This window comes from Rattus rattus, chromosome 3, assembly GCF_011064425.1.
Source record: "Rattus rattus isolate New Zealand chromosome 3, Rrattus_CSIRO_v1, whole genome shotgun sequence".
NCBI lineage: Eukaryota > Metazoa > Chordata > Mammalia > Rodentia > Muridae > Rattus > Rattus rattus.
Window position 1 is genome coordinate 61,788,245 of NC_046156.1, and position 14,926 is coordinate 61,803,170.

Here is a 14,926-nt window from a genome sequence, read left to right on the forward strand (position 1 = left end):
TCACTTACGCTATGTGACTATGTCATACATAGAGAAGTAAACACTCCTGCCTACCCAGTGACTTTTAAAATAAACAAAAATTAAATTGTTCCCAACACCAAAAGGTATTCATTTCCACAGAAAAAGGGGAAAAGAATTTGTCCCTCATGGCATCTTTATCTCTCATTTTTATCTAGGACAGCTATACAGAAGAATCAAAGATCATACTACAGCAAATGTATGATTTCTATAGGAAGTTAACAGTTCATGTGCTATTATTCATAATATTTCATTTAACTTTTCTCAATTATTGGCTGTGTGCATGTGTCGAGTACTGGGGTGTGTGCTTTCCTTACACTAAATCTAACTCCTGATAATGATACACGGGATGATGTATTATCTCAAATTGTAGATGAGAAACCCACGTAAAGGTCAAGAAACTTACCCTAGGTTAAACTACTAACAATGCCAGAAAGCAAATGTTAAGGTTTTTCCAAATCAATGTTAATTTCTTCTTAAACTCTATCAACAGGGGCTGAGAGAAGGCTTAGTGGTTAGGAGCAGTGGCTATTCTTCCAGACCAGGCTCAGGTTCCAGCACACACATGGCAGCTCACAAGGGTCTGTAACTCCAGTTCCAGGGGATCCAGCACCCTCTTCTGGCTTATGTGTGCACCAGGCAAACAAGTGGTGCACAAACATACATACATACATGCAGACAAACACTACCACACATAAAATAAATAATTAGTAAAACTTGTCTCTCCTTTCTCTGCATTTTTGTCTTCTGTAAATCTCCATTTCTTAAGCACATTTCATAATGGGCTACATAGCATTGTTAACTGTTAATACTTTTCTGGTAGGGAAGTAATGAAGAGGGTGAGATCTGGAAAGCTGACAGTCAGTTTAAAAAGCTGGTCTTGTTAGGCATGGAGACCTAGCCTGTCATCCAGCACTTTTGAGATTGAGGTAGGAGACTGCCTTGAGTTCATGGTCATAAATCATAAACTAAACAGAAAATCTGATCCCCACACCCTACCACTTTTGCTACATCCCTTATTTGACCTCAAACTAAAATAAAGCTACTCCAGAGAAAACCTCCCTTTTAAAGTTAATGCAATCAAGCCATTCATTGCTCAAAGTTTCTCTTCCATTTCAGTTTGCCCAAATTAACTGCACTAAATACCAATGTTTCAAGTTAGGCACAGCAGCACATGCCCTTGCACTTAGCACGCAAAGGCAGGTGGGTCTCTGTGAGTCTGAGGCCAGCCTGGTCTACATAAAGAGCTCCCGGGCACCCAGGAATACACGAGACCCTGTTTCAAATACAATAAAATAAAATTCCAATGGGTTTAATTTTTTAGTTTTTGGGTTTCTTGCCACAGCTGCTTAAAGATGCAGTATTCAGTGTATACTATCATACATTTGAATGTTTTAAACCACATACAGTGACTGTCCTGTCTTGTTGTTTTTTCATCCTGACATAAACCAAATACTCTATTACTGAGCTATATTCTTAGCACTAGTAACTGAATTCTACACCATCTGCATCAGCTCAGGCCTGGCAATTTCAGGAGGAGGTTGAGGTGAAAAAACTGCAGAAAATCAGGAGTTCCAGCCCAGAAGTGAATAAGTATCTACTTTATATATGATATACGCTATAAATATAGGAATAAGCATCAGTAAAACATTTGTTTTTGTGTGTACATTTGCCTGTGTGAATTTATGGACACCATATGAGCACAGGAACCTGCAGAGGCCAGAAGAAGGTAACAGATCCCAAGAAACGATAGGCAGTTTTAAGCCAACATGTGGGTTCTGAGAGCTGAGCCCAGGTTTTCTGCAAGAGCAGAAAGTGTTCTTAACTGCTGAGCCCACTTTCAAGCCCCCAGTAAAACATTAAAAAAAAAAAAAAGTTGGGTGGTGGTGGTGGTGGTGGTGGTGGTGGTGGTGGTGGTGGTGGTGGTAGTGGTGGTAGTGGTGGTGGTGGTGGTGGTGGTGGTGCAGGCTTTACTCCCAGCACTGGGGAGGCAGAGGCAGGTGGAAATGAGGCTAGCTTAGTCTACAAAGCCAGTTTCAAAGCAGCCAGGGCTACAGAGAGACCCTGTTTTGAAAACAGACAAACCTATAAACCTATTGCTACTCTGTGATAAAGCTAATGCTGAGCTGTTTTCAAGTCTCGTAACCCACATGCTCACACGGACTATGAGATTAGTAACAGAGGAGAGGGCGTCTGTTTCCTGTCTATCTTTCTCTTAAGTTATTCTTAAGCACATTTCATAACAGGCTACATAGCACTGTTAACTGTTAATGAACGACTGCCAACTTACATAACCAAGTATACCAGGAGAGAAATCACCGCACACTTTCCCTACCTGCTGGCGGCCAGGCCTTGATGTAACCTGTGCAGTGGACTACCACAAAATGAGGCTCTCCTTCCTTCACAGAGCCAAGTCCATTCCTAGAAGAGGTACAGAAATCAGGGGTGAAATTCTACAGAGGAAACCTGTGTTTTAAAATCATTCATTTGTGTATTTATCCATTTATTACTGGTATGTATGTGGGTGCATGTACTACCTCAAGTCTGTGAAGGCCAGAGGGGAGAACAACTCTGTGGGATCCGTTCTCTTCTTCCACCCTTTTGTAGGTTGCTTCACAGCAAGTGCCTTTAACTAAAATACTTTGTTCTATTTTTCATTTAAATTGTTTTATATTTGCTTGTTTGTTGATGCGTGTCTGTATATGTCTGGGTGTGCGGAGGTCGGAGGACAACCTGTGGCAATCAGTTCTTCTAACGTGTGAGCTCCAGGGATTAAGCCCAGGTGTCAGGCCTAGGAGCAATCCCCTTTATCAGGTAAGCCACTCCAGAAGCCCCACAACACCAACGTGAAAAAGAAACAAACCTAAGTACCTTTAACATTAGTTTCTTGGATACTCAGAAAACTATCAGTCCCTGTTCTTTCCCACCAAACTGAACCAAAACACACCACACCAAACTACCAAGTTTTAGCCCCTGTTGGAGTAAAACACACAAGAAAAATAGGTAACGTACTAAGCAACGTTCTTGAGCAAGAGAAGCTTTTAAAGCTCAGAAACAATACAGGCAGAGTGGCGCGTGCCTTTGACCCCAGCTCGGGATCTCTGAGTTCAAGGCCAGCCTGATCTACAGACCAAGTTTCAGGACAGTCAGGCCCACACAGAGAAACCCTGTCACAGAAAAACCAGTCAACCAATTGATGGATGGATCAATCAATTAAATAAGTTCAGAAATATATTGTGAGACCATAAGTGACCATGAGGTAAAAGAAAAGGGTGAGAGCTGGTAAAGAAAATAAAAAACTCGGAGTTGGGGATTTAGCTCAGTGGTAGAGCTCTTGCCTAGCAAGCGCATGGCCCTGAGTTTGGTCCTCAGCTCCAAAACAAAAAACAAACAAACAAACAAAAAATTCCATCTCTTGATCTTCAATGCTTAAGATTTTACCTGCATCTGTTCCTCAAAAAGCTCAGTCTATTCATGGAAACAGGGTCCACAGAGCTGGTGCCACACCTGTCCAACAAACAGAAGATACAAGTTGCTGGCTATGAAAACCGTAACAGCAGGGTAAGAAGATCGAACTACACACTGAAAACTAGTAACAAGAAACGTCAGGCTGAGATTGAGAAACTGACTACGATTTTGTTTGTTTGTTGTTTTGTTTTGTTTAATTGGAGGCAGCACCTTCAAGACTAGGCTGGTCTGGAACTATCTATGTAGCCAGGAAGGACCTTGAACTTCTGACCCTTTGATCATTAGCACCTGAATGATGGCCCTACAGGCAGGTACCAACTTATCAGTCTTATATGGTGTTGGATATGGAACCATATTCCTAGACGGACTGACCACGTGCGTGCGTGCGTGCGTGCGTGCGTGCGTGCGTGCATGCATAGACAGAAGACAACTTAGAGGAGTTAGTTCTCTCCCCTATGTGGCTTCCAGTAATCAAATGTCTATCATCAGGCTTTCTGACACGTTTCCTTCCACTAAACTATCTATCTGTGGTTTCCAACTCAGACCACTTTTTGAAACAGGATCTTACATAACACAGATTGAACTCAAACTCATTATCTGCTTGCCTTTAAGTCCCAAGTAATGAGATTATCGGAAAGCACCATGCCAACAGATTCCGTAAATGACTTCAAAACTGAGTACTAAAATATTTCTGTGCTTGCCAGATAAGCAACTGGTCAATGGGCACAGTACGTCCTCTTTTATTTTTTATTTTTCCTAATTTTGAACTAGAGCTCACTAAGTTACCCATGCCAGCCCTGAACCTGAGATTCTCTTTCTTTAGCCTCAAGAGGAGCTAAGATTAAAGATTGGGACCACCAGTTTGAACTCCTTTAAAATTTTTAATTGACCTAAAATCTCAACTAAAACAATTCCACACACTCTTGAAATGCAGTCTCTTTACATCAGAAGTTGGTGACTGTTTTCTGTGAAGGACTAGATAGTATTTTTAGTCTGATGGCCACACAGTCTTTTAAGTAGACAATTCTGAGCAATCAAACATAAAAACAGCCAAAGTAATCAAACTGGCAGAGCTATGGACCTACGGAACTTTAATCACAGATGAAGAGCTGACTTTTGCTCTACGTATATCCACCTCCATTTGCTACATTTCATTATTACTGACCTTATTCCAGTCTTACCATGTCCACAGGACACTCTCTCCAAACCTACTTTTCTTCTTTCTCTAGTTTACTTTTTTAGAGAGAAGGTCTCACTGTGTAGTTTACACTCGCCTGGGATTCATGAGCTTCCTACCTTGGCCTCCAAGGTTCTGGGATTACAGGCACGTACCACCAAATCTAGATTGATTGATTGAGGCAAGGTCTCACTATATAGCCCTAACAGGCCTGGAACTTCCTATATAGGCCATGGTGGCCTTGTAGCAATCCTCCTGCCTCAACTTTCCAAGTGTTAGTATCAAAGGCTTACACCACCATGCCCAGTATTTTACTTGTAAGTCAAGCATGGTGGCACATACCTGTGATCCCAGCACTAGACATGTGTAAGTTGGAAGATCAGGAGTCTAAAGCCACCTTCAAGTACATAGTAAGTTCAAGGCCAGCTTTGGGTACATGAGATTCTAACAAACAAATAAAAAACAAAGGATAAAGAAATAAATGGGTATATGTTAGACAGAGTTATGTATGGATCATGTCTTTTTCAAAGTATTTTCATACTATCAATCAAGCTAATCCTTATAACAATGTTTTAAGTTTGACAGTATCACCGCCAATATTAGATGATGAATCAAAGCAACACAAGTCTTATATTATAGTATCAAAATTAGAATTCAAATCCACGGAATTCTATGGAATAAAACAATTCACTTGGGAGGCAGAGTCAGATCTCTGTGATTTCAAAGCCAGCCTGGTCTACATATATACAGTCAACTCCAGACCAGCAAGGGGTACACAGTGAGACCCCATCCCTAAATAAACACCAACATCCAGTCAACTAAAGTGACAGACCTTCTGCAGACCCACGCTACTTAGGAAACACAAATGGAAGGGAACTTGAGCCTGGACAACATAATATGACCCATTCAAAATAAGACATAGTAATCTGATTCCAACAGCTACTCTAAACTATTAAACTATCTAGTATTAAATTTTGTACCTTTGCCAGAAAAAAAATTTTTTTAATATCTTCATTTGTTTTTAGTTTGGCAGCAGTTTTGTGTTTTGCCTGTGTATGTCAGTGTGAGGGTGTCACATCCTGGAGTTACAGACAGCTGTGAGCTGCCATGTGGTTCCTGGGAATTGAACCTGGATCCTCTGGAAAAGCAGCCAGTGCTCTTGATCACTGAGCCCTCTCCAGCCACAGCACGATGCGTCTATCTCCACTATACAACCTGAACTTATTATTATTTTACTTTCATAAGTGTTTTTTCTGAGCCAGGCATGGTAGAAGGAGAAGCAGGAATTCCAAGCCAGCTGGACTTCATGAAATTCTATCTCAAAAAATGGAAAGAAAAGAAAGGTTGGGTATGTTGGCACACATCTTTGATCCGGCACTTGGAAGGCAGAGGCAGGAGGATCTGGCTCTCTGAGTTAAGAAGGCCAGCTGGGTCTACAGAGTTCTGTTCAAGGACAGCCATGGCTACATAGAGAAACCCTGTCTCAAAATCTGAAAAGAACATAGCCAGTGAGACTGCTTCTCAGGTAAAGGTACTTGCCACATGTGCCTCATGACCTACGTTTGATTACCTCAACCCACAGTGCTGAAGGAAAGAACCAACAACTTGCACCCCAACCGCCACACACATGATTCCACATCCACATATATCATGCACACACAGGGTTTTTTTAATCTGAAAAACAAAACAAACAAACAAAATACCTATAATCTCAGCACTTAGATGTTGAAGCAGATCAATCTTGTTTTAAGTCTGAATACATATAAATGGAGGTGGGGTAAGCTCTAGAGTTCTGCTGCTATGAATTAGAACACGATTCTGTATTAGTCTTCTACCAGGCAGTGTATAATCTTGAGAACCTAATGCTTTTCTTTTTTTTTCCTCAAAATGGTTGGCCTCAAACTCACAGAGATATGCCTGCCTCTGCCTCCTGAGTGCTATGGTCTAAGACAAGCAACACCACACTTGGTTTATCTGATGTCTTTTTATCATCTATTTTTATTTTCTATGCATTGGTATTTTGCCTGCATGTATGTCAGTGTGAGAGTGTAGGATCTTGTAGTTACAGGCAATTGTGAGCTGCCATGTGGGTGATGGGAATTGAACCCAGGACTTCTAGAAGAGCTGTCTGAGCCATCTTTCCAGCCCATCTGGTTTTTTGTTGTTGTTGCTGCTGCTGTTTTTAAAGGTTTATTTTATTTAGCTGTATGCATGGGAAAAGAAGGGGAGTATGTGCATGCTGAGCTCTCTGGGGAGGCTGGAGGCTTTGAATCTCCTTGGAGCTAGAGGCACAGATGGTTACAAGCTATCCGATATGGCTGCTGGGGACTGGCCCCAGGCCTCTGCAAGGGCAATATTATCTCTTAGTCTTGAGTCATCTCTCCAGCCCCAGAAGTTAAATGGGTTTTTGTCCCATGTATATGTATGTGTATGTTCATGTTGCATGTGCACATGTATGTAGAGGCCAGGGACCAACCTCACATGGTTCCTCAGGAGCTTTCCATTGTAACGTTTTAAAAGTGTGTATTAATGTTTCCCTGTATGTAAGTGCATTGCGTGCATGTCGGGATACACAGAAACCATGTGGAGGCCAGGAATTAAATCAGGTCCTCTGGAAGAGTAGCTATTACTCTTAACTACTGAGCCCTCTCTCCTGCCCCTGAAACTACTTTTATGATGAACAAAATAATAAGGTATCCTATGAGCAGTTGTGAAGAAGACAGAAGTAAAGACAGATACAAAGGACTATTAACTAGCCTTAACAGTAATCCACTGTTATTTATTCTCTTACTAAATACTATATTGTAAGTATGATAAAACAACTGGTTCTTGAAAATTAAATGTAACCCAACTGTGGCCAGGATTGTTGCTCCAGATACAAGATGTTAACCCCTCTGAGAGAAGCAGAAGCCTTGGACACTGTTTTATTCCTACCCCAACACAATCCCAAGTATCGCACCTCATCCGGCAGATGAACGATCTTCTTGAGCCCATGCACATCCTCATGGAAGACTGCTGACCTTCCTTTTTCACCGTTCCAGTCTTCAGATCCAGGATCCGCCCTGGACAAGGATGTGGAGAGCAAACTCAAGTTAATTCTTACGGGTGGGAAGGGAGGAGACCCCGCGGCAGAGCTCAGCATCCGACCGTGCCTTCCGCTTCCGTGTTTACGACAGAGATGCTTTTACCCTGCAGCCTAAACTATGTCCGTCCCCAAAGGAACCTCACTGTCAGTTCTGAAACGGCCCGGAAACTGAGTAAAGCAGGAGTAGAAACTACCAGGACTCCTGTGTGTGTGAGTCCACTCCTATGTATGGGGTCGGAAGCCAACTATGTGGAGCTGTCTCTCCTTCCCCTGTCATCAGTCTGCAGACGGAGCTTAGATTGCTGGGTTTGCATGACCCGCTCCTTCCCCACTGAGCCATTAGGCCAGTCTACAAATGATCTTCAAGTCTGGGGTAGGGTAGCGTCTGGTTTTAGAACAAGTAATTTTACATGCTAAGAAACACACACGTGTTCAAAAACTTTCTCTCCTTTATTTATTAAAAAAAAGTAGTATTTGGGAAAAAGGAAAATTAGAGAAATGAAATGTACAGAATCACAAAAGAGGGGGAAAAAAACAAAACAACAACACTAATATGAACATTTCTTTCCACTGCACAGACATTGGAGTTTCTTATGTTTTAACTGCTAATTATTTGTTTCCATTTTGTCACTTTGTATGCAGTCACTGAGAACAGATGTCATTCTCTGGCCAAATGTGACCAAAGGACTGAATCTCATCTAAATGAGTGGAGGAAAGATGACCTTGTAGAGATACAATGACAACAACCAAGTACCTTATACACTGACCAACAGCCACTCCCCTAGAATATTAAAATCTATTATCACAGAACCAGTGGGTATGAAAAAATGCCAGGTAATAAATAAAATATAAGCATAGATAATTATTTTATTATGTAGAGACGGGAAGGAAACTATTATACATTTTAATTTCCCTATTGTGTTTAAGATATTATTAAGATAGAAATTAACTTTTATAGGAACACAACCGCTGATGGAATATTTTCTAAGAATAAGCCACAGAGTAGATATTCTGCATGTGAATGAAAAACAATTATATTCATTAAGGAAAAAAAATTTAGAAGCTCTGCCAGATTCAACAAATCAATTTAAGGGCTTAAATATCTTAAACACTTCAGCAAAATAAAGACCCACCCTTCCCACCCTCCCCAACCCCCACCCTCCCTAACACGCACACCCACGCTCATGCTCACATGCGCACATATCTGCTGCCCACCCAACTCTCACCTGTTAGGGCATTTTCTGAAGTAGAAAGCTGCTCTCGAAGTTTATCCACATCATCTGGGTGCACTTGGTCATACAGTGTGCTCCCAAACCATTCAGACTGTGGCTGATTCAAAACGGGAGTCACCGAGTCAGAGACATACACCACTCGGCCAGTCTCACAAGAGACAATAAACAGAAAACCATCTGCTGCCTCCAAAATCAAATGTTTCAGTTCCTTGTCAAGAAAATAAACCAAAGTTAATAGTGAACTCCGAAAAAACATACAACTAGTCATGGGAAACAGCAAGATTCTTGGGTAACTATGCACTGCTCCACTGGAATCACAGGCTTATACCTCAATCCAAGCCATGGGCTCCTAGCCTGTGTCCACTGGCAAACTCTTCACAATGAACGCTTCTGCAATTTCTCTAAGTTGCTACTCAGTCTTGCTCTTAGTACTCAAAGAGAATGAAAAGGTTTACAATGAATGATAAGACTTCTGGAGGGGCCGGGGACTTCCGGCCTTCCTTCAACCTCTCAAGTCCTGACATGATAGCTAATACACATAACTAATAACTGGCTATGCTTTTGTTGTTGTTTTTTTTTTAAAGACAGAGTCTCATCAGACCAGTCTGAATTCAAACTTGCTACATAGTGGAGGGTGACCTTAAATTTCTAATCATCCTGCTTCGCCTCCCAGGTACAGCAATTATAGGTATGCAGCCCCACATGGTTTTAGGGGTACCGTTGATAAACCCAGGGCTTACCCACGCTAGGCGAGTGCAACATAAACTCTATGCCCAGCCTCTGCACCTGGCTGGCTGATCCATCCTCCATGTTCTCCTTTTAGGATCCTCTCACATTCCCCTTTCCACTCCAACTTATAAACACAGCCACTTCCTAATTCCATACAAATCTTCCCTCAACCTGTTCAGAATATGCTATTATTACATTAAAGGATTTAGGTTTTAATGTTTAGGAAGTAACAATAAAAACAAGAAGGAGGTTTGGCCTAATGCTGCTTGTGTTATGATGTTCATTTTGGTCCATCAAACTAGCTTTGGATTGCTCAACAAAGAGCCGGTGTCCGATGGCGGACAGGATAGAAGAGGACTTCTGAGTCCTGGGGAAAACCAGGGGGAAAGAAGGGGCTGCCAGGCAAGCGGCCCCTGGAAGGGTGGCCCAGAGCCTTTCTAGGCTACAAAGATAGGGAGCTGCCTGAAGGAGCCAGGGAAGCCAAGATAAAATATAGATTGTAGAAGATACTAACCCGGGAATGCTGGAGGGAGTGTCTGCTGGCTTTGGGGAGTTGCAGAAGCACCCAGCCACTGAACTAGTCAAGACACAGTGAAGTTAAGTCGGTTTGTCTTTCACTTACAAATCGAGAGCTCTTAGGAGGGGGCTTGCATGCAACCCACTGGGAGCCAAAGCACTTTAACTAAGTCACTGCTACAAAAATGTAATTATATCACTGTCGGTCTGAGGGCAGATTAGAGACGGTAAGGTGAGCGAGACCATGTGACACTCTCTTTTCAATTACCCTCCATCTTCACTGCACCCCACTATCTGTCCCTTCTGGACTCTCATCATCACTTTTAAGACTCAATCTCTCCACATAACCTAATAATACTACCCACTGCACCCTATAAACTTCATTTTTGCTTAGCATCTTCTGAAACTCCACTCACTCCTGCCTTATTTTCTGCCCCAGATTCTCTTCCCTTTGTTCATGTGTTCCATGTAGATACTTCCTATTCATCCTCTCTTCTCAGAAATCATACACATGGTTCCTCACCATGAAATAAAATCCACGTCCACCTCTGTACCTTCCTCAACACCACAACGCTCCTCCCCCACTTCCAAGTATCACTGAATTGCAATGTAACTCACAGCCATCTTGGCTGCTGGGACTATAGTAGTGTGTCACCATGGCCAGCACCTAATTCGTCTTTCTAGATCTATACTCTGTCAGCCTTGCTACTGTTCCTGTCACAACTCTATTTTATATCATTAGTTATTAATTTATATTATGTTTCAATCAGTGACCTTTTTAAAAAAAAATCTTTGTATTTCTCACAGCACAAAATACCTGGTTTGCCACAAAAGCAGCATAATTGGAGTTTAATAACTACCTAAATGTATTCTGAGGACATGAACTGACTATTTCTATGTAAACAGATATTAAATGTACTTCGTGGGCTAGCAAATAGACCACCCTATTTGGAGAACTTATTCCTTTCTCTCAAGTCATATTCCCTTTGACAAAAATGGTGACATAACATTGGCATTCGCCTGTATTTTCTAAAACTTCCCACAGTATCCCCACATTTTACATGTGTATACTTATTTCAGACACGGTCTCATGTATAACAGGAGAATGACTCCAACTCCCAATCTCCTACGTCTGCCTCAGTGCTCAAACGATGGTCTATGAGTCACCACATCAGGCTACCATACACAATTAAACACGGGCTGGGATCGAATTTGGGGTTTTCTGTATTCTAGGTATGAATGATCATATGTCTTTTTATTTTTGAAACAGGGTCTTGCTATGTAGCTCTGCTTGCCTGGAACTCTGTAGACCAGGCTGCCCTTGTCTTCCTAAGTACTGGAATCAAAGGCATTCACCACTATGCCCTACCCGATTATGGATTTTTAAATTGAAATGTAACTTGTCTTCTCTAGTCATTCACAGTCAAGTCTAGAGAGCCTAAATAAAGTTAGATAGGCCACCATTGTGTGATTGTGTGTGTGTGTGTGTGTGTGTGTGTGTGTGTGTGTGTGTGTGTGTGTCTATATATCACACAGACTATTGACAAAGAAGCCATCTCTCTTCCGTAGGCCTCTTCCCATCCTCTTTATTATGGTGTCTTACTGCTCCCACGTTTATCATATTTGTATTTAGCTCTTTCTTCTGCCAATAGTGGAGACTGAACCTAAGGTCTCCAGCGCAGGTGAAGTGCTCTGCCAATGAGCTACAGACAGAACTCCTAGATGGAGTTCTGTCTGTCCTTTCTGTCTTCCTCACAGTATATTAAATGTAACAAAACATGTCATGGAGCAACAAGGATTGCCATTGCAAGTTGCTTCAGGGCTGAGGCAGATTCTTCCCATGCTCTAGAAACCTAACCCAAGGAACCCAGTCCATGAGTATGGTGATCTTGCTGGAATCACACCTTTCTTTCACTGCACAGGCTGTATGTGTAAACCAAGTTCTAAAATACCCAAAACCTTAAATAAGTTCTCACAACTAATTTATTTCTCACTTCCCCATATTTAATCAGCCAAGGGCTAAACTTCATTTTTCCATGTCTGATGTTTCCTGAAGCTGGACATGGTGGCACATGTTAGCAATATACCGAGTTGCATGTCAGCCTGGGCTACATGAGACCCTCCCCCTAAACAAACAAACAAGCAAACAAAACCACTAACTTAGTCCAAAACTTTCAACAGATATACTCAGAGTCAGTTTCAAGGCCCAGAGACCTGATCAGTGAGGAAGGACGGCTTGTAGGAGCCGTCAGTGGATGTGTTGCCCGTTCCCCTCAAGGACTTCATGTGAGAAACAGCCATGCGTAAGATGGTTAGCTTGTCTGGTTTTCGAGCCAGGGCACTACAGGTAGGTACCATGTCTGACAGTTCTGTGATGTAAGCTGTCATCTTGTTCCGTCGCCGCCGCTCTATTTCACTATGATTTTCCCTGTATAAAAGAGAGAAAGAAGCTACATTCTAGGTGGTCATGTATCTGGCCCTTCGTTATCTGGAAGTGACATGGATACCTGGCCAGCTGCTGAAGGACGTAGTAACTTAGGTTTGATGATGTTCAAATCTCAGAAGCCAAGCAGGCCAACCTCATGCAGAGTAAGCATGAAACAAACTAAGAGTCTAGACAAAGAACAAATAGAGAATGCCTCTCCAGTAAACACTTCCATTAAATTACACTTCTTCAGAGTAAAGAAAGATTATATTTTAAGAAATATGAAAGCCAGGTGTGGTGGTGCATGCCTTTAATCTCAGCACTCAGGAGGCAGAGGCAGGTGGATCATTGAGTTCTAAGGCAGCCTGGTCTACAAAGTGACAGCAAGGGCTACACAGAGAAATCCTGTCTCAGGGGTAAGGTTGGGAGTGAGTGGTTTTTTTTTTTTTTGAATGTTGACTTCACTTACTTAAGTTCCTAAGGGGAAATTTCAGCTTCATTGACTACATGTTTTATAGTTAAAACATTTGAAGACTATAAAATAAAATGACCAACTTTTGCCAAGTAGGTGAATCGACAGTTATGAAAGAAGTAACAGCAGAAGGGACAGACATGACAGCCTATGTTCACAATTCCAGCACTCAGAGGACTAAAGCACAAGAATTTTGAGTTTGAGGTCAGTCTTGGCTATACAGCAAGTTCCAGCATGGACTACATAGTGATACCCTGTTCCAAAGATCCAGATGAGGCCAGGAGTGCTGGCACATACTTGTCTGTAATCCCAGCAACTGGGAGGCTGAGGCAGGAGGATCACCATGAACTTCAAGGTGAGTCTGAAGCCAGCCTGGGTTACATAGCAAGATCGGTCTCCAAACTATCCATTCCTCCCACCCCTTTTTTAAGGAAGTAGAAAAGCAGCAGCCACCTCAGCCTGGTAATTTAGCTCAGGTGGTGGAATGCTTGTCTAGCTCTGGGTCTGATTTCTAGCAGTCATGAAAACCTGTGATTCCAGCACTTGAGCGGATAGTTCCTTCTCAGTTCCATATCAAGTCTGGGCCCAGCCTGGAATACATAAAACTGCCTTTAAAACAAAGTGGGAGAGGGAAAGAGAGGAAAAGCCAGGGTGATGGCACCCACCTTTAATCCCAGTACTCAGAGGTAGAGGCAAGGGGATCTCTGTGAGTTCTAGGACACCCTTGTCAAAGTAGCTTATGACATTAAGATACAGAATTGGAGTATTTTGGAATTTTATTTGTTATACTAATGCACAAAATTCTTCTCAGGGCCTGGCAGTGCACTGAACGTTAGAGTGTTGCAAGTTCTCATGTGGGCCCCATGCTGGGCAAAGGGTACTGCGGGAAGAGGAGTAGAGTAGGGAAAGGAACATCAAAAGCACAGAGATCAGGGTAGCAAAGATCTCAAACGTGAGGCAAGACTACAACTGAGCCGTCAAAGGAGTAACAACCTAAGTGTGCATTTCAGATGGGCACTCTGGGCAGCTGAGAGGCTGCTCAGGGTCCTTCAATGAGGATGCCTTGAAGGGAAAGCCGAGAGAGACCTGGGCTTCAGCTCCCAGTGAGCAGTTCGGCCTTCCCATCTTCATCTATGTCTCTTACCACATATGGATCTATTCTGTAGAGAAAACAAAACCACAAGCCCTCACACCAGCTGGCTTTCTCAGAGCTGCCCTCCTCCCTAGGGCAGTGCTTTCCAGGTCTCCTGAGCCCTGGGTTAAAACAGTCACGGAATCAATTTGTGGCTCAGCTTGAAGGAGTAATACAAGAGGACAATAGTAAAAATATTTGTATTAATGTTACTAGACCAACTCAAAGACCAGAACAGAAAAGTTTGGACTTAAAGCACTATTTCTGTATCGTGGACAATAGTCTAAAGAGAACTAAAACAGGTCCCAAAGTGTAGCTCGATGAGTGGCGGTGTTCTCCTAAGCTACTGTAGCTGCCCAGTGAGAGATCTGCCTCTGTTTCCCTCTTCTTCTACAACTGTAAACACATGCGGTTATAAACCCACACCTCCTGGTTAGTGGGTTCTGATGATAAAACTCTGGTAATCACACTTGCAGAGCAAGTACTTTCCAGACTGAGCTATCTCTCCAGCCTAGAAAATCCATCTTTTAAATAGCCATACCAAGGTAGCTAAAACTTTCCTCAGAAATTCTAAGGATTCAATCAGTTCTACTGACACAGTAATCTAGATTGTGACTCTACATTCGGAAGTCCAGAGTATGTGTCATGGCCTAAATGCTGGGAACTCTGGTA

At 42.4% G+C, this 14,926-nt stretch overlaps 1 protein-coding gene across 5 annotated transcripts in view; it reads right to left on the reverse strand.

Moving 5' to 3' along the window:
• Arnt (aryl hydrocarbon receptor nuclear translocator) overlaps positions 1-14,926 on the reverse strand; it is a 56,726-nt gene that overhangs the window by 14,305 nt on the left and 27,495 nt on the right. For all 5 annotated transcript variants that reach the window (XM_032897743.1, XM_032897740.1, XM_032897741.1 and 2 more), the window contains 5 exons: positions 12,440-12,653; positions 8,975-9,188; positions 7,623-7,725; positions 3,460-3,525; positions 2,354-2,439 (listed from right to left, as the gene is read on the reverse strand). In XM_032897743.1, coding sequence (XP_032753634.1) covers positions 2,354-2,439; positions 3,460-3,525; positions 7,623-7,725; positions 8,975-9,188; positions 12,440-12,653 — 683 coding nt within the window. The remainder of the gene's footprint in view (positions 1-2,353; positions 2,440-3,459; positions 3,526-7,622; positions 7,726-8,974; positions 9,189-12,439; positions 12,654-14,926) is intronic.